General features: G+C 42.5%; 1 protein-coding gene across 1 annotated transcript in view; it reads left to right on the top strand.

Moving 5' to 3' along the window:
- The window catches only part of slc40a1 (solute carrier family 40 member 1), a 57,187-nt gene extending 35,082 nt beyond the window's left edge, over nucleotides 1–22,105 (top strand). Inside the window, exons 6-8 of the mRNA XM_060827362.1 lie at nucleotides 8,251–8,496; nucleotides 12,365–13,033; nucleotides 20,109–22,105. Of these exons, the coding sequence (XP_060683345.1) occupies nucleotides 8,251–8,496; nucleotides 12,365–13,033; nucleotides 20,109–20,434 (1,241 nt within the window). The 3' untranslated portion in view covers nucleotides 20,435–22,105. The remainder of the gene's footprint in view (nucleotides 1–8,250; nucleotides 8,497–12,364; nucleotides 13,034–20,108) is intronic.
- The last annotated feature ends 254 nt before the right edge of the window (nucleotides 22,106–22,359 follow it).

Here is a 22,359-nt window from a genome sequence, read left to right as displayed (position 1 = left end):
CAGTATCCAGCACCTTCAACAGTTTTTTGAGATCATGTGGAATGAATCAAATTGGCTGAAGACTGGCATCTGTGATGCTGGTGACAATAGGAAGAGGCTGAGATGGATCAGCCACTTGGTACTTTGCTTGAAAATTGCTGCAAATACTTCAGTCTTATTTTTTGCACTGATATGTTGGGCTTTTATATCATTGTGGAGTCTCCTCCTCCACCACCACTCATGACTGGATGAAGCAGGACTGTAGAGCTTAAATCTGATCTGATGGTTGTGGGATCATTTATCTCTGTCTATCACTTACTGCTTATGATGTTTGACAGTCAAGTTGTCCTGTTTAGTGGCTTCACCAGGTTCATACCTCAGTTTGGGGAATGCTAGTGCTGCTTCTGGCATGCCCTCCTGTACTCTCTATTCAACCAGGATTGATCACCTGGCTTGATGGTAATATTTGAGTGAAGGATATGCTGGTCCATGAGGTTACAGATTGTGCCGGAGTACAAATCTGCTGCTGTTAATGTCCCACAGTACGTCACATATGCCCAGTCTTGAGTTGCTAGATCTATTTAAAGTCTATTCCATTTAACATGATGATAGCACCACATCATGGGAGGGTATGCAATGGAGGGTATTTTCAATGTGGACTTCACCTCCACAAGGATTGTGCAGTGATTTTTACTAATACTGTCATGGACAGATGCATCTACACCTGGCAGATTGGTAAGGACATGATAAAGTATGTTTTTCCCACTTGTTGGTTCCCTCACCACCTGCTGTAGACCCTGTCTAGCAGTTATGTCCTTTAGGACCTGATCAGCTCAATCAGTAATGTTGCGGATGAGCCACTTGGTTTTGGACATTGACAACCCCCACCCTGAGAATATTTTGTGCTCTTACCACCCTCAGCACTTCCTCCAAGTGTAACACGAAGGAGTACTGATTCATCACCCAAGGGAAGATGGTATGTAGTAATCAGTAGGAGGTTTCTTTGCCCATGTTTAGGCTGAAGCCATGTTGTTGTGGATTCCCAAGGTAACTCCCCCTGAACATAAAACCCTGTGCTGCCACCTCTGCTGGGTCTGTCCTGCTGATGGGACAGGATATATCCAGGGATGGTGATGTAGTGTCTGGACATTGTCTGTAAGGTATGATTCAGACACTTGGCAACTGAGTGGCTTGCTAGGCCATTTCAGAGGGTAGTTGAGAATCAACCACATTGCTGTGGAGCTGGAGTTACACGCAGGCCATACCAGATGAGGATAGCTGGTTTCCTTCCCTGAAGGACATTGGTGAACCAGATGGATTTTTCCAACAATCAGCAATAATTTCATGATCATCAGTAGATTCTCAATTGCAGATATTTTCTATTGAATTTAAATTTGAATCCAGGTCCCCAGAACATTTGCTGAGTTTCTGGATTAATAGTTTCATGATAATACCATATGTCATCTCCTCCCCTTAAACATTGCAGAAGGAACTTTACCTTCAGCTTGATAGAGCAGGGCAGCTTTGGGTGCAACAAGCCAAACACTTGGCTCCAAGAGATGGGAATTGGGTAAAGTTATCATGCATTGGCTGTAATTTTGTTGTTGCGTGCAAGGCAGTAAGCCCCAATTTATTCCCAAAGCAAATGTAGCTATTCCGCTCGTTCCTTTCTTTGATTTCCCCTTGTTCAATTAAAGTTAACTGATCAATTACTTGAAGGCTTCGTAACAACTGATGCTCCCACATTGAACAATAACAATGTGCCATGTATTAGGCAAAGAGTAGCATTCATTCAAACTGGGTTCTAACATGATATGGCAGTGAGAACTGATTGCCTGTTTAGCTTCATTCTTATAGTTGCAGTTACAGTGACAGTCAGTGATTTAAAGAAGCAATGAATTTACAACTTGAGTTGCAATGAACTGTCACCATGCTACCTTTATACCCTCAGATACAAAAGAGTGCAGCACCAAAGGAACGTGGTGCATACACAAAATGAGGTGAGCAGTGGAGGACTGCATGAGATAACTTGCCAGAATTCATGGCAAGAAAGCATCCATGAAATTACTCAAAGTTCAGACCCCCTCAGTTCCTGAGTGCAATTAATTCAAGTGAAATATAATTGTTGTTGAGAGCTTTCAAAATATTAGACAAAGGAGCAAGCATAATAATGCATTATTACTAATAATGAGCAACATTAATGCAATTCTCAACATGTATATGGCTAGATCATTATTTTATTGTGGTTTATTTGTCATATTAATTATTGTTTATACTTTGCAAGTTCACAGTAAGAACAGTATTACCCCTTGCAGTCTAATTTGCCCTCATTTGATCAAAAGCATTTAGAATATTACCAGTGAAATCCTTGTGATGATATGTGCACACCAGTGAACACTTCACACCACTGTCACTTATGAATATGAAGTAAAGTTCTATGGAAACTTATAGAGCACTGCTTTCAAAGAGTGGAACATATGTGGACTGACTATACACATTCATAGGTGAGGTTTCTTTTAAAGTTGATATGAAGAGTGACCCACTTGCAGATGTTCTCCTGATCAACCAATTCGGATATGTTGTTATTACACCTCTGGAGCAGGTGTGACTTGAACCTAGGCCACAAGGTAGCAACACTACCACTGTGCCACTACAGCTCCCATGAGCGACCTGACCCACATTCAAAGCATATTAAAACATTTAGCTGGTTGTTAAATTTTCAATTGCGTATTCAGCAAAGTTTACCCTATTCGTTGGTTAATTGGCTTATAGAGATACATGGAACTGAGTAGGAAGGATGCTAGGCCATCAATGATGGTCCCATTGTTAAATCAGGCCAGTTGTTCAATTGTTAGCAGAGTTGCCTAACTGAGGTAATGGAAGGTACAGTGGAATGAATAGGTTTCAATCTTGAGCAGTAAGCATTGGGGTATAGAAAATGCTGATCAGTTGTATCTCAGTAAGTGAACAATTCATAACTAATAAATGTTTCTATTTGATTTAAGGTTTATTGTAGAATACTATAGGGAGCAGTTATTGAGGCTGCAATTAAAGCAAAGTCAAACTAAGCAAGTGCTTAGTACAGCACAGGAAAGTTAACAGTTGGTCTGTAGAAGTGGAAATCTGGTGATTTCAATTTAGTTACATAATGTTTGGCAGACTAGAAAGATCTTGTAGTTCAGAGAAAGCTGTACATCAGTTTTAGCAGATCAAGCATCTTGTGATCTTCCAGTGATCTCCTCCTCTACACAACGTAGAGTGTAAGGTTACTCGACCTGGCAGAGACAAAGCCCAGAATTTTGTGTATATTATTACAATTAATTATATGTGTGCTGTACTTGTTGTTCTTTGCTTTCTGCAATCTTGCTGTGCCCTCAACTCATTAAGGATTTTGGTGGCCTGCCATTTTCAATCTATTCTCCCCGGTTTCCAGTACCCACAGTACCTCATTTCCCTTCTGAACCTATAACCTTGATTCAAGTCTCCTAACGCACATCAAATTCCCACAGACAGTAAATGAAACGAATGTCCAGATCACTTTTTGAAGATATTTATTCAAAATCCTGAATGCATATTCCTTGCGCTTTAGATAATGTAATATTGTAATTTACCCGAATGAATTTTGAAAGATAAAGCTTCTAAACAATGACGGCCTAAATGATCAAATTATTGTAAACAAATCATAGGATGGCATTGACCCCACAGTGTTCCAACTCAGGGGCAAGAGTTGGAAAGCTGAACAAAATTGAAACTTATGTTTGGCTCTTTGTGACTATGGGGTGATGTGTGGAGTTTGCATATTCTCCCAGCGTCTGCGTGGATTTCCTCCGGATGCTCTGGTTTCCTCCCACACCCAAAGATAGGCAGGTTAGATGGATTGGTCATGCTAAATTGCCAATTGTACCCTGGGATGTATCAGCTAGGTGGGTTAGCCATGAGCAATGCAGGGTTATAGGGATCGGGGATGGTGCTGGGGTGGGATGCTCTTCAGAGATTTGGTGTAGACTTGATGGGCTGAATGGCCTGCTTCCACAGGGATTCTTTGAAATTATATGAAATGATTAAAGAAAGGAATTAGCATTTGGCTGGTTTTGGGGGACCAAAGGAACAGGAGGAGGTCAACTGTTTGAGCCTGTTCTGACCCTTCAGAGAGATCATATCTGATCGTGGGGACAAAAGCGCCCCCAGAAGTTTTAAATGTTGGTCTTTAATAATGAAGAACAACAGATAAAACAGAACTTAATTCAAAAGCAGCACAAGTGAGGTCACTTATGACTTAAAAATGACGATGCAATCATTGACCTGTATAAAGGCCTTTAATGAGTAAGCCTTAATCAGTAAGCCTTTACTGATAATGTTTCAAACTTTATTACTTTTGGTAGTTAGTCCTCAATGGCAACCAACTTATCTGCTGTTGTAAAAAGAATTTGACCCATATTAAAAGTTCAAAGTGAATACTTTGTATCGGTGTTCATTAGTGAGAGGGATGATGTGAATATAGAATTCAGGGAGAACGACTGTAATAGACTTGAAGAAATTAGCGTAGACAAAGAGGAGGTTTTGAGTGGCCTGGCAGGATTCACTCTCCAGGGTTGGATGAAATGTATCCTGGGCTGTTGAGTGAGGCAAGGGAAGAAATAGCAGGTACATTGGCAATAATTTTCAATTCCTTCCTGACCACAGGTGAAATTTCAAGAGATTGGAGAGCAGCAAATGTTCGACCATTAATCAAGAAGGGAGCAAGGGATAATCCAGAAAACTACAGACCAGTCATTCTAACCTCTGTGGTGGGGAATCTGTTGGATGCTGAGACACAAAATTAATCTACACTTGGAGAGGCAGGAATTAATGAAGAACAGTCAGCATGGTTTTGTTAGGGGGTGTCATGCCTGACTAACAGATGTAATTTTTCAATGAGGTAACCAAGTGTGTAGATGAAGACAATGCATTTGATATAGTCTCCTTGGATTTCCGTCAGGCTTTTGATAAGGTCCTGAGTGATAGTAATAGTAAGAGTTCTTGGGAAATGTGGAAATTGGATCCAGAAACAGCTGAATAGCAGGAAGCAGAGGCTGATGGTCAAAGGTGTGTTTGTGACTGGAAGCCTGTGTCTAGTGGTGTTTCACAGAGGTCACTTTGGGAGCCCTCTCATTTTACAGTATATGTAAATGATTTAGACTTCAATAGAGGAGGATTGATCAGTAAGCTTGAAGACAATATAAAAATTGCCAGTGGTAAATAGGAGAATACACTTAGATTACAAGGGGATATAGATGGGCTAGTCAGGTGGGCCGATTAATAGCAAATGAAATTCAGTGCAGATAATTATGAAGTGATGCAGGACAGACAAGAACAGTGGGATCAGTGGGACCCATCCCTTAACGCAACAGGACAGATAGACAAGGTGGTTATAAAGGCTTATGGGATATCTGCCTTAATTATCTGAGGCATAGAATTTAAGAGCAGGGAGGTTATGCTGGAACTGTATAAAATGTTGGTTAGCCCAGAGCTGGAGTATTGTGTGCACTTCTGGTATCCACATTATAGGAAGGATATGATTGCATTGGAGAGGGGCTAGACGAGATTTTGTTATGAAGAGAGATTGAATAAACTGGGACACCAACAGAAATTGCTGGAGAAACTTAGCAGGTTTGGAAGCAATTGTGGAGAGAAAGTCTTTTTCCCAAAAACCATAAACAGGATTTCCCAGGCAGATTCATTGTTTATGCCTGCTCCTAACCCACAGAAATCATTGCTTCCTACCTCAACTTGATTTTTCTCTCCTTGTCTCCTTTCTCATTTATACCTCTGATTCTTCTGTTGCTTTACATCAGTTTCAAAATTTCCACTTCATGAGCACAAGCGACATCCTCTTTATCACGGACAGTCTCAGAGTTCTCAAATTCTTCCTGGAAAATAGGCCTGAATGGTCCTCATCCACTTCCCTCCTCTGCCTGGCCAAGCCCATCCTCACCCTGAACAACCTCTCCTTTAACTCCTCTCACTTCCTTCAGGTCAAAGATGTGGCAATGGGTATCCATATGGGCCCCAGTAATGCCTGTCTCTTCATGGGGTACATAAACATTCCTTGTTCCAATCCTGTTCTAGCCCCCAACCCACAACTCTTTCTCCAGATGACATCATCAGTACTGCTTCTGTCACTTGTTTGGAATTGGAAAAGTTTGTCAATTTTGCTTCCAAATTCCACCCAGCTTTCACGTTTGCCTGGTCTATCTCTGATTCCTCTCATCTCTTCCTAGACATTTCTGTTTCCATTTCTGGGGATAGACTGGCCAGCAAATACACTCCCACAGTTATCTTGACTATACATCCCTCATACTCTGCTTCTTGCAAAGACTCTATTCCATTCTTTCAGTTTCACATACAAAGGATTGTTAACTGCCATCTCCACCACCTACAGCAAGAATCACCACCAGGCACATTTTTCCTTCCCCTTCCCTCCCTTGTCAACCTTTTGCAGGACTGTTCCTTCTGAGACATCTTGATCCATTCCTCCACCAGTCTCAACATCTCCCCATCCCCTACAGCACATTCCTATGCAATTGCAGAAGGTCATAGTCATGGAATCATAGAGGTACCAGCACAGAAACAGACCCTTCCATCCAACTCATCCATGCCGACCAGATATACTAAATTAATCTAGTCCCATTTCCCAGCACTTGACCAATATCCTTCTAAACTCTTCCTATTCATATAACCATCCATATACCTTTTAAATGTTGTAATTGTACCAGCCTCCATCACTTCCTCTGGCAGCTCATTCCATATACATGCTACCCTCTGCATGAAAATGTTGCCCCTTAGATCCTTTTTATGTCTTTCCCCTCTCACCCTAAACCTATGCCTCTGATTCTGGACACCCCCACCCCAGAGAAAAGACTTTGTCTATTAATCCTATCCATACCCCTAATTATTTTATAAACCCTTTTACCCATTTACTTCCTCCCTCCTCATTATCATAGCTCCAAACACACCTTCCAGGTGAAGCAGCGAATCTAGTCGACTGCATTCACTGCTCACAATGTGGTCTCCTCTACACTGGGGAGTTGAAGCACAGACAAGGGACTGCTTTGCATAACACTTACGTTTTGTCCGCAAGATATATCCTAAGTTTCTGGTTGTCTGCCACTTCAATATATCATCATGCTCCCTGACCACATCTCTTTCTCGAGCTTCCTGCAGTGCTCCAGTAAAGCTCAGCACAAGATGGAAGAATAGCACCTTGTTTTCCACTTGGAAAACCTGCAGCTTTCTGGACTCAATAACAAGTTCATCAATTTTCGGGCTTGATCACCTCCTACCATGTCCTTACCCCATTCACCAGGTCTTGTTATCACATGCAGTGTTACCATAACCAACCAATTGTCAGTTACTAATGCTCTCCATGAGTCAACATATACACCAACCGTTTCATTGCTACAATCAGTTCTGAAGAAGGGTCACTGGACCTGAAATGTTAACTTGGCTTTCTTTCGACAGATGCCAGACCACCTACTGAGTTTTTCCAACAATTTCTTTTGTGTTTCTGATTTGCAGCACCCATATATATTTGTTTTTTTAATATACTGGAATTATTTTTCTTGGAGTAGAGAAAAATGAGGAGGGACATATTGCAGAAGTATAAAAATTATGATGGACATAGACAGGTTAGACAGGAAAAACTTTTCCCAGGTAAAGGGATCAGTGACCAAGGGACATAGATTTAAAGTAAGGGGCAGGAGGTTTAGATGGGGTTTGAGGTAAGACTTTTCACCCAGACATTGGTGGGTGAACCCTGCATGTGAGGGTTGTAGCTGCGGAAACCCTCATAACATTTAAGAGGATTTAGATGTACACTTGCAATGCCAAGTCATATAAGGATAGGTTTTGGAAAATGAGATTAGAATAGGTTATTGTTTTTGACTGGTACAGACTCCAAGTGCCAGAGAGTCATTTTCAGTATTGCAGATCTTAATGATTCTAAGACATAAAAATCACTTGCATCTATGTGCTTTATCTAGAACTCCCTCATTCACTTGTGAAACTTAAAGCATGTTTTCATTTTTTTTAAACTATGTATTGAAGCTATAATCATATTACAATCTAACAATATTGTTGTTAAGGTTAGAGAATCATTTGTTTCTTCATGTAAAATAATAGGGTTTACAGTAATAATTATTGAGTACTTGTTTGGTATTGATAAAAGAATATCAAATGTATAAACTGTATTCCAGACAACACAAGCCTCACAATCTTTTACTGCCTTGACAGATATGAATGCTACAATGCGCAGAATTGATCAGGTTACAAATATCTTGGCTCCAATGGCAGTTGGTCAAATAGTGACCTTTGGCTCTGATGTCATTGGCTGTGGCTTTATCTCTGTTTGGAACCTCTGCTCCATGTGTCTTGAGTATTATCTGTTATGGAAAATTTACCAAAGAACACCTGCACTGGCCATCAAAGCAGGACAGAAGGTGGATGAACAGGAAATGAAACCATTGAACAAACAAAAAGGTACTCAATATATCTCAGTGTTGAATGATCACTTAGTCAATAGATAGTTCTGTCATAGCTGTACACAGGATATTCATTGACATAAGTTATTTTGTTCCCTAGCATAATTGCAGAGGCTTCATATTGTTGTTGAGTTGTTGACTTTTTCATATAATTAGATATAACAAAATCTTTTTTCCATTCAAACATGTTTATGTCAATCCTAATCTATAGTATGAAATATATTTAAAAGGAGACAAACTCTGACTTACAAAATACTTATTACATATTATAAGCATTGCCTCTGATGGGTTAGGAACAATAACATGGAGAAGAGTCTGGTCGTGGCCAGTGAGCTTCTGAGATGGAAATTCTTGCCATTTTGTGCCCAGTGTGCTTACTCTGTGGGATTCAGTTGGCAGCTTTGTGACACATCTCCAAATGAAAGGGAAGCAAATTGGAGGAAAAGTCAATTATTACCACACTTATTGTTTAGCTCATGAACTGCAGGTGCCAAAATAAACATGCAACTACACATTTTTTTTATCTGCTCATTTGCTTGAATTTCTGTTCATAATAATAAGGAAGAAAGATCCTAGGAGGAGGCATGGGTGGCCGTGGCTGACGAGGGAAGTTAAGAAACATGTAAAGTTAAAAGAGAAAAAGTATAACACAGCAAAGATAAGTGGGAAACAGAGGACTGGGAAGCTTTTAAAGAACAACAGAGGATTACTAAGAAGGAAATACGCAGAGAAAAAAATGAGGTCCGAAGGTAAACTGGCCAAAAATATAAAGGAGGATAGTAAAAGCTTTTTTAGATATGTCAAAGACAAAAAAACTGGTTAAGACTAAATTTGGGCCCTTGAAGACAGAAACAGGGGAATATATTACGGGGAACAAAGAAATGGCAGAAGAATTGAATTGGTACTTCAGATCTGTGTTCACTGGGGAAGACACAAGCAATCTCCCTGAGGTAACAGTGGCTGAAGGACCTGAACTTAAGGGAATTTATATTTGCCAGGAATTGGTGTTGGAGAGACTGTTAGGTCTGAAGGTTGATAAGTCCCCGGGGCCTGATGGTCTACATCCCAGGGTACTGAAGGAGATGGCTCAAGAAATCATGGATGCGTTGGTGATTATTTTCCAGAGTTCGATAGATTCGGGATCAGTTCCTGCAGATTAGAGGGTGGCTAATGTTGTACCACCTTTTAAGAAAGGTGGAAGAGAGAAAGCAGGAAATTATAGACCAGTTAGTCTGGCCTCAATGGTGGGAATGATGCTGGAGTCTATTATAAAGAATAAAATCACAACACATCTGGATAGTAGTAACAGGATAGGTCAGAGTCAGCATGGATTTATGAAGGGGAAATCATACTTGACTAATCTTCTGGAATTTTTTGGATGTAACTCTGAAGATGGATGAGGGAGATCCAGTAGATGTAGTGCACCTGGACTTTCAGAAAGCTTTTGATAAAGTCCCACATCGGAGGTTAGTGAGCAAAATTAGAGTGCATGGTATTGGGGCAAAGTACTAACTTGGATTGAAAATTGGTTGGCTGACAGGAAACAATGAGTAGTGATAAACGGCTCCATTTCAGAATGGCAGGCAGTGACCAGTGGGGTACCGCAGGGATCAGTGCTGGGACCGCAGCTTTTTACAATATATATTAATGATATAGAAGATGGTATTAGTAATAACATTAGCAAATTTGCTGATGATACTACGCTGGGTGGCAGGGTGAAATGTGAGGAGGATGTTAGGAGATCACAGGGTGACCTGGACAGGTTAGGTGAGTGGTCAGACGCATGGCAGATGCCGTTTAATGTGGATAAATGTATGATTATCCACTTTGGTGGCAAGAACAGGAAGGCAGATTACTACCTAAATGGAATCAATTTAGGTAAAGGGGCAGTACAAAGAGATCTGGGTATTCTTGTACACCAGTCAATCAAGATAAGCATGCAGGTACAGCAGGTAGTGAAGAAGGCTAATAGCATGCTGGCCTTCATAACAAGAGGGATTGAGTATAGAAGCAAAGAGGTTCTTCTGCAGCTGTACAGGGCCCTGGTGAGACCACACCTGGAGTACTGTGTGCAGTTCTGGTCTCCAAATTTGAGGAAAGACATTCTGGCTATTGAGGGAGTGCAGCGTAGGTTCACGAGGTCAATTCCTGGAATGGCGGGGCTACCTTACGCTGAAAGACTGGACCGACTGGGCTTGTATACCATTGAGTCTAGAAGACTGAGAGGGGATCTGATTGAGACATATAAGATTATTAAAGGATTGGACATTCTGGAGGCTGGATACATGTTTCCGCTGATGAGTGAATGCCGAACCACAGGACACAGCTTAAAAATATAGGGTAGACCATTTAGGACAGAGATGAGGAGAAACTTCTTCACCCAGAAAGTGATGGGTGTGTGGAATGCTCTGCCCCAGAGGGCAGTGGAGGCCCGGTCTCTGGATTCATTTAAGAAAGCACGGTGGCACAGTGGTTAGCACTGCTGCCTCACAGCGCCTGTAGACCCGGGTTCAATTCCCGACTCAGGCGACTGACTGTGTGGAGTTTGCACGTTCTCCCCGTGTCTGCGTGGGTTTCCTCCGGGTGCTCCGGTTTCCTCCCACGGTCCAAAGATGTGCGGGTCAGGTGAATTGGCCATGCTAAATTGCCCGTAGTGTTAGGTAAGGGGTAAATGTAGGGGTATGGGTGGGTTGCGCTTCGGCGGGTCGGTGTGGACTTGTTGGGCCGAAGGGCCTGTTTCCACACTGTAAGTCTAATCTAACCTAAAAAAAAAAGAGTTGGATAGAGCTCTCAAGGATAGTGGAATCAAGGGTTATGGAGATAAGGCAGGAACAGGATACTGATTAAGGATGATCAGCCATGATTATATTGAATGGTGGTGCAAGCTCGAAGGACAGAATGGCCTACTCCTGCACCTATTGTCTATTGTCTAATATGTTTGACTATTTCATTAACCACGTCTGCCACATAAATTATGATTAATCCATAACAAAACATCATGTTGTTAACCATTAGCTTTAAAGTTTAGATTTCCAGTGAGCTGACATTATATTATGTTATAGTCCCATTTACCCTATAAGTTGTACTGTATAGCCAGTAAATATGCATAAGTGTTGTAGATGCTGAAAATTTGCAGGCATCACTGGTTGAACACTCATTCAGCATCCTCATTGCCGAATGTATATTTTTATGAGGGTGGTATGGTGGCTCAGTGCTTAGCACTGTTGTCTCACAGCACCAGGGACCTGGGTTCAATTCCGGCCTCAGGTGATTGTGTGGAGTTTGCTCATTCTCCCCATATCTGTGTAGGTTCCCTATGGGTGCTCTGGTTTCCTCCCACAATTCAAAGATGTGCAGGTTAGGTGAATTTGCTGTGCTAAGATGTCCATAGAGTTCATGGATGTATAGGTTAGGTGTATTAGAGAGGGGTAAATGAAGAGTAATAGGAAAGGGAAATGGGTTTGGGTGGGATACTCTTCGAAGGGTCAGTGTGAACTTGTTAGGCCAAAGGGCCTGTTTCCACATTGTACGGATTGTAAAGCAAAATAATATTACATTATTTAAAATGAAGTAAATGTTTCTATTTGCCAACGTTAGGTTGCACACAGCTAAAATATAAACAGAGTAAGGATGAACAGACACTATTCTAATTGTGAAGTGCACTTTTGAAATTTTAGTTTCAATTTGAGTGGAATGATCAATTATCTGTGCTAATTAAGAATTACTGGTCGTCTGATAAGCTGATTAAATTCAGGAAATTTAAACCTGTGAACTGCTGTGTGTTCTGAAAAATTTTATCACAACTTTGATCTGGTGGGCTCGGAGTTTGCCATTAGTTACTAACTGAAGATACTATGCATTTGCAGATATTGAATATGGCCAAACAAACACAGATGGGAAATCAGAATCAGTCTGCCCAGCTGAAGGTGTTCAACTGATGAAAGTGAAGACAATAGAACAAGAAGAAGAGCGTCATTGTAGTGATAAAGTTTTTGGGCCTTTCCTCACATTAAGGGATGGGTGGGTAGCCTATTACAACCAAGATGTTTTCTGGGCTGGCATGGGCCTTGCGTTCCTTTATATGACAGTGCTTGGTTTTGACTGCATCACAACTGGATATGCCTACACACAAGGTTTGAGTGGATCTTTTCTTAGTCTGCTGATGGGAACTTCAGCTATTGCTGGAATTCTGGGAACCATAGCGTTTACATGGATTCGCCGAAAATGTGGCCTGATCCGTACAGGCTTCATCTCTGGTGTGGCTCAATTTTCATGCCTGATTTTGTGTATAGTTTCTGTCTTCGTGCCTGGAAGCCCTTTAGATTTATCTGTGTCACCTTTTGATGGCTTCGCCAGCAGATATATGGCCATGAACACCTTGATGGAACCTGTTATGACAACTGCAGAACCTCCACTAGTCACTACAGTCGGCTTTACCAACACAACAACTGAATCCCCAAGCAGTAACCAATATCAACCAGAATCTTACATCTCAGTGGGTTTGCTGTTTGCTGGCATCATTGCTGCAAGAGTTGGTAAGTCTGAAATTTAACTATAGAGATGAGTTGCTTCGTCAACCTCCATCTCAAGAAGAGAAATTCACAGCCCTAACCTTGAAACTGCAAGGTTTATATCACATCGCCTCTATTGGTTAACATTTTGCAACGGAATGTCATGAAAATCTAAATAATAGACTTTTCAGGCTGTAGGCCAAGATTAGACAGTCAGAATTAGCATTGATTAGATCAGATTTTCTTTATTTTGAAAGAGAAGAATTGATCAGTATCCAAAATGAGGGTGAACACTTTCCATTGTAGTCAGCACAGGAATTGCAGGCACGAAACAAAGTCTTTGACGCATATCTCTCTCTCCCTCTCTGTCTCTCTTGCAAGGAGCATGGAGAAATCTGACACCAACATGACACAAAGCTCTGTGCTGATTTGGAGCTCTTTCTCTTCATCATAGAAGTAGTAGCTCACTTCATGAAACCCCGCACCACCCGATTCTGCTTCCTATCCAAGATCAACTCTGCACTGTCTGATTCTACCTCCTACCCAAGATCCACAAACCTGACTACCCAGACCGACCTATCGTCTCAGCCTGCTCCTGCCCTGCCTTGATGTTATCCTCTCCCTCCAGTCCAGGAACTCCACACGTATATTCAGGACACCACCCATGCCCTCCACCTCCTCCAAGACTTCCGTTTTCCCGGTCCCCAATGTCTCATCTTCACCACGGACATGCAGTCCTCCAAGTCCTCCATTGTTTCCCTCTCCTGACGTCCCTGCCAGTACCCTTCCACTGACACTCCTATTTGTTTGGCTGAATTGGTGCTCACCTTCAACAATTTCTTCTTCCAATCCTCCCACTTCCTCCAGACGGAAGGGGTAGCCATGGGCACCCGCATGGGCCCCAGCTATGCCTGTCTCTTTGTCAGTTACATAGAACAGTCCATCTTCTGGAGTTACACTGGCACCACTCCCCACCTCTTCCTCTGCTATATTGATGACTGCATTGGCGCCATCTCAAGCTCCCGTGAGAAGGTTGAACAGCTCATCAATTTCACAAACACATTCCGTCCTGACCTCAAATTTACCTGGACCATCTCTGACACCTCCCTTCCCTTCCTAGACCTCTTCATCTTCATCCACGAAGACCGACTCAACGCTGACATTTTTTACAAACCCACTGACTCCCACACTACCTGGATTACACGTCTTCCCACCCTACCCACTGCAAAAATACAATCACATATTTCCAATTCCTCCGCCTCTGCTGTATCCGCTCCCAGGAGGACCAGTTCCACCACAGAACACACCAGATGGCATCCTTCTTTAAAGACCGCAATTTCCCCTTCCACATGGTTGAAGATGTCCTCCAATGCACATTCACATCCTCATTCACATCCCACACCTCCACCCTCATACCCCACCCTTCTAACCGCAACAAGGACATGCAGGTCCTGAGCTTCCTCCATCGCCACTCCCTCACCACCCGACACCTGGAGGAAGAATACCTTATCCTCCACCTTGGGACCCTTCAACCCCATGGCATCAATATGTACTTCACCGGTTTCCTCATTTCTCCTCTCCTCACCTCACCACAGTTCCAAACTTCCAGCTCAGCACCGTCCTCATGACCTATCCCACCTGTCAGTCTTCCTTCCCACCTATCTGCTCCACCCTCCTCTCCGACCTATCACTTTTACACCCACCTCCATCCACCTATTGCACTCTCAGCTACCTTCTCCCCAGCCTCAACCCCTCCCATTGATGTCTCCACCCCTGAGGTTCCCAGCCTCATTCCTCATGAAAGACTCCGGCCCGAAACATCAATTCTCCTGCTCCTCAGGTGCTGCCTGACCTGCTGTGCTTTTTCAGCAACACACTCTCGACACAGACTCAACCTTGCTGTAGTGCCTAATGGTTGATATCTTGAGCTTTCTTTGCTGACAGGCACAGCCCCGTCTTTGCTGCCTGCCCCCTGCATATTTATCCCCCTGACCACCCCTGAACCCCCTACCACCATCGCCCACCTATGGCTTTGGGATTCAGCAAGAATATTTGGCCTCGAGTGGGTGTACTACCTGCAGTCATAGAGTCATAGGGTCATAGAGTCCTACAGTACAGAGTCAGGCCCTTCAGCCCAAACTGGTCCACGCTGACCAAAATGGCCATTCACACTAACCCCATTTCCCTGCACTTGGTCCATACCCTTCTTATCCTTTCCTATCTATGTATTTGTCCACATGCCTTTTAAATGTTGTTAATGTGCCTTCCTCAACTACTTCTGCTGGTAGCTCATTCCATATGCGTACCACCATCTGTGTAAAAAGGTTGCTCCCCCTCCCTCCCGGTTCCTTTTTATTCTTTCCCCTCTAACCTCAAACTGATGCCCTCAAGTCCTCAGTTCCCTAGCACTGGGGAAAAGACTGAATGCATTCATCCAATCCATGCGTCTCACAATCTTACACACCTCTATAAGAATCTCACCAACCCCACCTCAGTCTTCTACGCTTTGAAGAAAAGAGTCCTAGCTTGTCCAATCTGTCCCTATAACTCAGATCATCGAGTCCAGGCAACATCCTTGTAACTTTCTTCTGTACTGTTTCTAGTTTAATAACATCCTTCTTATAACAAGGTGACCAAAACTGAACACAATACTCCAAGTCGCCATCATCTTCCCCGTGGATCTGACATCCCATTCAAGAGAATAGCCTGCCTCATTAGCCAGCAGTTCTTGGTATGTAGGATTGCCACCCTACTGGGATGGTGCACTGCTGTCTAGCCAAGTGACTGAGTCACAGACTATGTTGGCTCTTCCTTAAGGTAATATTCTAGTACTGAGGCTTTTGCCAGCTCTGCAGCTGACAGAGAAGAGCCTGTTCACGTCTGTTAATTTGAATCATTTTGTTCTGCTCAGAACCCTTTTCCAATTCCTCTCTTGTGCAGTTTCTCATGCTGTTCAAAAAATGTGTAAACTATTGCATTAATGAAGCAAGTGGTTGCAGCAGAATCCTTGAAGTTAGGACATGGTCCTTTAGCGTGTGCCATCATTCTCTCTAGAACTTAACATCTTTAGTGAAGTCTAGAAAGCAAACACTTCTACAACCTCGTCAAAAGCCACTAATGACATACAAATAGTTGATGATTTCTTTAAACAACATTAGTAGAGAATACTTGAATACTTCCGTCCACGCATCAATGAATTTAATACACACCGTGAAGTCGAACACTTCTTCCGCCGCCTCTGCCCCCGAGCTTACTTTCACAATCAGTACTCCTGCCCATCTTCCGAGGACCCCTTCGCCCACCTCCAACACACTGCATCCACCTGGACACCACGTGCTGGCCTATTACCCGCCCTCGACCTCTTCATTTCCAACTGCCGCTGGGACATTAACCACCTCAACCTGTCTACCCCCCTCCCCCACTCCAACCTCTCACCCTCACAACGTGCAGCCCTCCAATCCCTCTGCTCCAATCCTGACCTCACCATCAAGCTAGCAGATAAAGGGGGCGCAGTGGTAGTCTGGCGCACTGACCTCTACATCACTGAAGCCAAACGCCAACTTAAGGACACCTCTTTCTTCCGCCCCCTCGACCATGACCCCACCCCCTCTCACCAAACTATCATCTCCCAGACCATACAGAATCTCATCACCTCAGAAGATCTCCCACCCACAGCTTCCAACCTCATAGTCCAGGAACCCCGCACTGCCCAGTTCTACCTTCTTCCCAAGATCCACAAGCCTGACCACCTTGGCCGACCCATTGTCTCAGCATGCTCCTGCCCCACTGAACTCATTTCTACCTACCTCGACAGTACCTATCCCCCCTAGTCCAGGAACTCCCCACATACATTCGAGACACTACCCATATCCTCTACCTCCTCCAAGACTTCTGTTTCCCCGGCCCCCAACACCTCATCTTCACCGTGGATATCCAATTCCTTTACACTTCCATCCACCATGACTAGGACCTCCAAGCCCTCCGTTTCTTCCTCTCCCGACGTCCCCAACAGTACCTTTCCACCGACACTCTCTCATTCGTTTGGCCGAACTGGTCCTCACCCTTAACAATTTCTCCTTCGAATCCTCCCACTTTCTCCAGACCAAAGGGATAGCCATGGGCACCTGTTTGGGCCCCAGCTATGCCTGTCTCTTTTTTGGCTACGTAGAACAGTCGATCTTCCGTGGTTACACCGGCACCACTCTCCACTTCCTCCGCTACATTGATGACTGTATTGGCGCCACCTCGTGCTCCCACGAGGAGGTTGAGCAATTCATCAACTTCACAAACACATTCCACCCTGACCTTAAATTTACCTGGACCATCTCTGACACCTCCCTCCCCTTCGTGGACCTCTCCATCTCCATTAATGATGACCAACTTGACACCGACTGTTTTTACAAACCCACCGACTCCCACAGCTACCTGGATTACACCTCTTCCCACCCAACCTCCTGCAAAAATGCCATCTTGTATTCCCAATTCCTCCGCCTCTGCCGTATCTGCTCCCAGGAGGACTAGTTCCACCACAGAACACACCAGATGGCCTCCTTCTTTAGATACTGCAATTTCCCTTCCCACATGGTTAAAGATGCCCTCCAATGCATCTCGTCCACATCCCGCACCTCCGCCCTCAAACCCCATCCCTCCAACTGTAATAAGGACCCCTGGTGCTCACCTTCCACCCTACCAACCTTCACATAAACCAAATCATCTGCCGATATTTCCGCCACCTCCAAACAGACCCCACCACCAGGGATATATTTCCCTCCCCACCCCTTTTCGCCTTCCACAAAGACTGTTCCCTCCATGACTACCGGTCAGGTCCACACCCCCCCTACAACCCACCCTCTGATCCTGGCACCTTATAGAACATCGAACATAGAAAAATACAGCGCAGTACAGGCCCTTCAGCCCTCGATGTTGCGCCGACCAAAGCCTACCTAACCTACACTAGCCCAATAACCTCCATATGCTTATCCAATGCCCGCTTAAATGACCATAAAGAGGGAGAGTCTACCACTGCTACTGGCAGGGCATTCCATGAACTCACAACCCACTGAGTAAAGAATCTACCCCTAACATCTGTCCTATACCTACCACCCCTTAATTTAAAGCTGTGTCCCCTAGTAACAGCTGACTCCATTAGCAGAAAAAGGTTCTCACTGTCAACCCTATCTAAACCCCTAATCATCTTGTACATCTCTATCAAATCTCCCCTAAACCTTCTTTTCTCCAATGAGAACAGCCCCAAGTGCCTCAGCCTTTCCTCATACAATCTTCCTACCATGCCAGGCAACATCCTGGTAAACCTCCTCTGCACTCGTTCCAATGCCTCCACGTCCTTCCTATAGTATGGCGACCAAAACTGCACACAATACTCCAGATGAGGCCGCACCAGAGTCTTATACAACTGCAACATGACCTCAGGACTCCGGAACTCAGTTCCTCTACCAATAAAGCCCAGTACACCATATGCCTTCTTCACAGCACTATTTATCTGGGTGGCAACTTTCAGAGATCTGTGTACATGGACACCAAGATCCCTCTGCTCATCCACACTACCAAGTAGTGTCTCTCCTTCCCCTGCCACTGCAGGAATTGCAAAGCCTCCTCCCTCACCTCCATCCAAGGCCCTAATGGAGCCTTCCACATTCATCAAAGTTTTATCTGCACATCCACTAATATCATTTATTGTATCCGTTGCTCCCGATGCAGTCTCCTCTACATTGGAGAGACTTGACGCCTCCTAGCAGAGCACTTTACGGAACATCTCTGGGACACCTGCACCAATCAACCACACCGCCCTGTGGCCCAACATTTCAACTCCCCCTCCCACTCTGCCGAGGACATGGAGGTCCTGGGCCTCCTTCACTGCTGCTCTCTCACCACCAGACGCCTGGAGGAAGAACGCCTCATCTTCCGCCTCAGAACACGTCAACCCCAGGGCACCAATGTAGACTTCAACAGTTTCCTCATTTCCCCTTCCCCCACCTCAACCTAGTTCCAAACTTCCAGCTCAGCACAATCCCCATGACTTTTCCTACCTGCCTATCTTCTTTTCCACCAATCCACTCCTCCATCCTCCCCCCCTCCTCCCGCCCCCGACCTATCACTTCATTCCCTCTGGCAAATATTCCTTATACATCTGCATTAATGCTCTCACCAAAATGTCATTCATCCACCTAGCACCAGATGGGTGCGCATGTACCACAAAACCACTTTAGAGACATTTTAAGCACGCGTAGGGTATCATAATGCTGAATTTCATGACCATAATATCTCACTACTATATAATACCTCTGGTTGAGAATTAAAAATTGAACACTTAACATTACATGCAAAAATATGAAGTTTTATATTGAGTTCTTGTCTTTTTATTTCAAATGAGTTCATATCTGCTGAAATAGTACACTAAATTCTAATTGTATGTAAATATCGGTGTTATGTTATTTTGAGGGAATAAGATCTAGAGAGCATATGGATTATTCTGTGAAACTGAGTTGTAGTAACATAGGGTAACATGAAAATCAAAATGGGCTGTATTGTTCCTGTTTCAAGTTCTGGTCATATGGAGGTTTGTGTAATTCCAGGCTTCTAATGGGAAGGTTGTCATTTTATAAGTGAGTTTGATACATTAGGAATGCTTATCAGGAAAGAAGGAATGATGATTTTGTTGAGAAGCAATATCGACCTGGGTAATTTAATGAAGGGAAATAGATTTGGGTTGAATGGCCTGGTCCTGTTGCTGTAAAAAGATGTGATTAACATGCATTAGTTTTATTTCAATTTTATTTGGATGGTTGAAGCTTTAAGAAAAGAAAATGTAAATGTGCACACAGTGCTGAATTATGATGTGTTCAGAACCTGATGTGTGTGTGTGTGTGTGTGTGTGTGTGTGTGTGTGTGTGTGTGTGTGTGTGTGTGTGTGTGGAAGATCTGTTATATAGTCATTAAACATTGTGGAATTTCTGATATAACAAATAATCAAAAGTTGTATTGCTTTTTCTTATTCTATCAGGTCAACTTTTATCTTGTAATATTGAACATCTTTTCAAATTTGTGCAGCTAACACTGGCTCTTATGTGTCTTTTCTCAGGACTTTGGTCCTTCGATTTAACAGTTACGCAGTTAATTCAAGAAAATGTGGATGAATCGGAACGTGGTATCATAAATGGCGTACAGGATTCCATGAATTATCTTCTAGACCTAGTCCATTTTATCATGGTAATATTAGCTCCAAATCCAGAAGCATTTGGCATCCTTGTAATCATTTCAACTTCTTTTGTTGCTATGGGGCATTTGATGTATTTCAGATTTGCTTACAAATCATTAGGAAGACAGCTGTTTGCATGCACTCCCAAAGAGCGGACAATTCAGACCAACAATCCCAAAGTAACAGACTGCGTGGCAGTTAGCACCTGAGTCATAATTAAAAAGATAATACCTCAGTGACTAATGCTTTTTAACCATGAGGCTTATATGTTAAAGATATCTACTTTTCAAATAGTTTAGATATCCCAAGTAATAAAAGAGTACAGAGTCCTACAAAAGCCATGTTTTCGTTACTTTCTGTATGCTCTTTCTGATATATACTATATTAAGCAATAGTTTGCAAGTACAGCTGAATTAGATATGTCCTATGGTAGGAGCTATAGTGTCCAGAAGTTAATTTGCAGTTTCAGTAGTGAACAGTTGAACACAACATCATTATACTGCAGTAAGTGTGCATGCTATTATCTACTGCTTTGGTCAGGGACAAGTACGAAGTTGGAAGCTACATGCTGCACGATTTGTAGTTTGATGAACAACTCTGAAATATGTTAAATGCAGTGTGGTTCAGGTTAACCTTTTACTGTGGGGTCATGATAAATATTCTAATAATGGAGATATGATTATAATATTTAAATGCATATTTGAATTTCACCATTTTCATTCTAATATCATGGAAATAGAATTTGTCAAAGTGCAATAATAACTTCCAAAATAATTTGCGGTATATTATTTAAGAATGAAAAATCATTTAATATTAAATAAATATTCCCAGTGAAACTGCATCTTGATAATTAAAACAGATAAGATCCTGAAACATGAGAGTCATTGTTGAGGGTTTTCATGGTGTGGAAAATGTGGATATTAGCAAAGTTAAGTTTGAAAACTCCAAGCTGACAAACGTATTTAATACCAATTTGTAACATTGCTCTTTCTCTTGTTAATATAATGACAGGATAAGTCGATCCCCATACCTTCAGACTTTAGACTTCTTTATGACATATTGCTCTATTCAAATTAAAATCCATAGTGTATTTGGAAGTATTGAGTTAGTGATCTTACCTACTGGAATATGTGAGCTGGTGTTGGGTGGGGTGGGAGGGGATGTAGAGGGAAGAGCAAGAATTGCAGTGGTTGCAACTTGTATTGATATTGCAACTATATTCAAAAGGATTTCCTCTGACATTGCTTCAAGTGAAACTTTAAATACATCAAATGTCACCAAGCATAACAATCAGAGTAATCCCTTTCCCTAATTCTATATGGAAAGTGGGGGTCTGCTCTTTAGTATGTTATCTAACACAATTAACCTAATACAATTTTAAGATCTCTATGCTTAGAGGAATTAAATAAGATACAGTACATTTTTCATTGCTATGATATTCCATGTTTGAAAGTGGACATGATACAGTCTGTGCAGGTGAATTGTTTGTTGGATGCAGCTGCTGAACCTGTGTTACAGGGAAACCAACTGAAAATCTGTTACTTATAGTTCCAACTGCTGTGATTTTATGAATAATTATGAAAAATCAACCAAAGGCTAGCTATAGATTTGAACTTAAATTTCTAAATTTCATCATGTTTTTTACAAGTATAAATTCACAACAATCTTTTACAGTCAATATTTATAACAGAGCTTGAAATTAAATTTCTGGATTCCTGGGAGAGATGTATTAAATAATATTTTGAAATGTATTCATAATTTTACTATTCTCTTGGATGAATAATTAAATCTTCTGAAAGTGATATATGTACTAAACATTCCAAAGCTACAGTTTCTGAAATTGAAAGCACTGCTAAATAAAATGTTGCTAAAATAATGAATTGGTTGTGTTGTTTTGTTTCATGTTTTCAATGTCAAATGTCATATCCCAATTGGTCATTTCCCCATTCAGTAGGGAACTGCATCATTCAAAACTGAAGTCTTAGTTCAATCCCTAATCTTTATTGAGCTAGCTGGTCTTTGCATTAAAGCAACAGAGTTTTTTATTTCAGTTGAGCTCAGCATTTCTATGCCAGGAAGTCGCACATACATTAGGCAGATTCATATTTGTAATCACTATCTAATGAATTTTGCT

The sequence above is a fragment of the Hemiscyllium ocellatum genome, chromosome 7 (assembly GCF_020745735.1).
Source record: "Hemiscyllium ocellatum isolate sHemOce1 chromosome 7, sHemOce1.pat.X.cur, whole genome shotgun sequence".
Classification (NCBI taxonomy): Eukaryota; Metazoa; Chordata; class Chondrichthyes; order Orectolobiformes; family Hemiscylliidae; genus Hemiscyllium; species Hemiscyllium ocellatum.
Note: the sequence above shows the minus strand (reverse complement) of the source record. Positions and strands in the feature narration are given on the sequence as shown.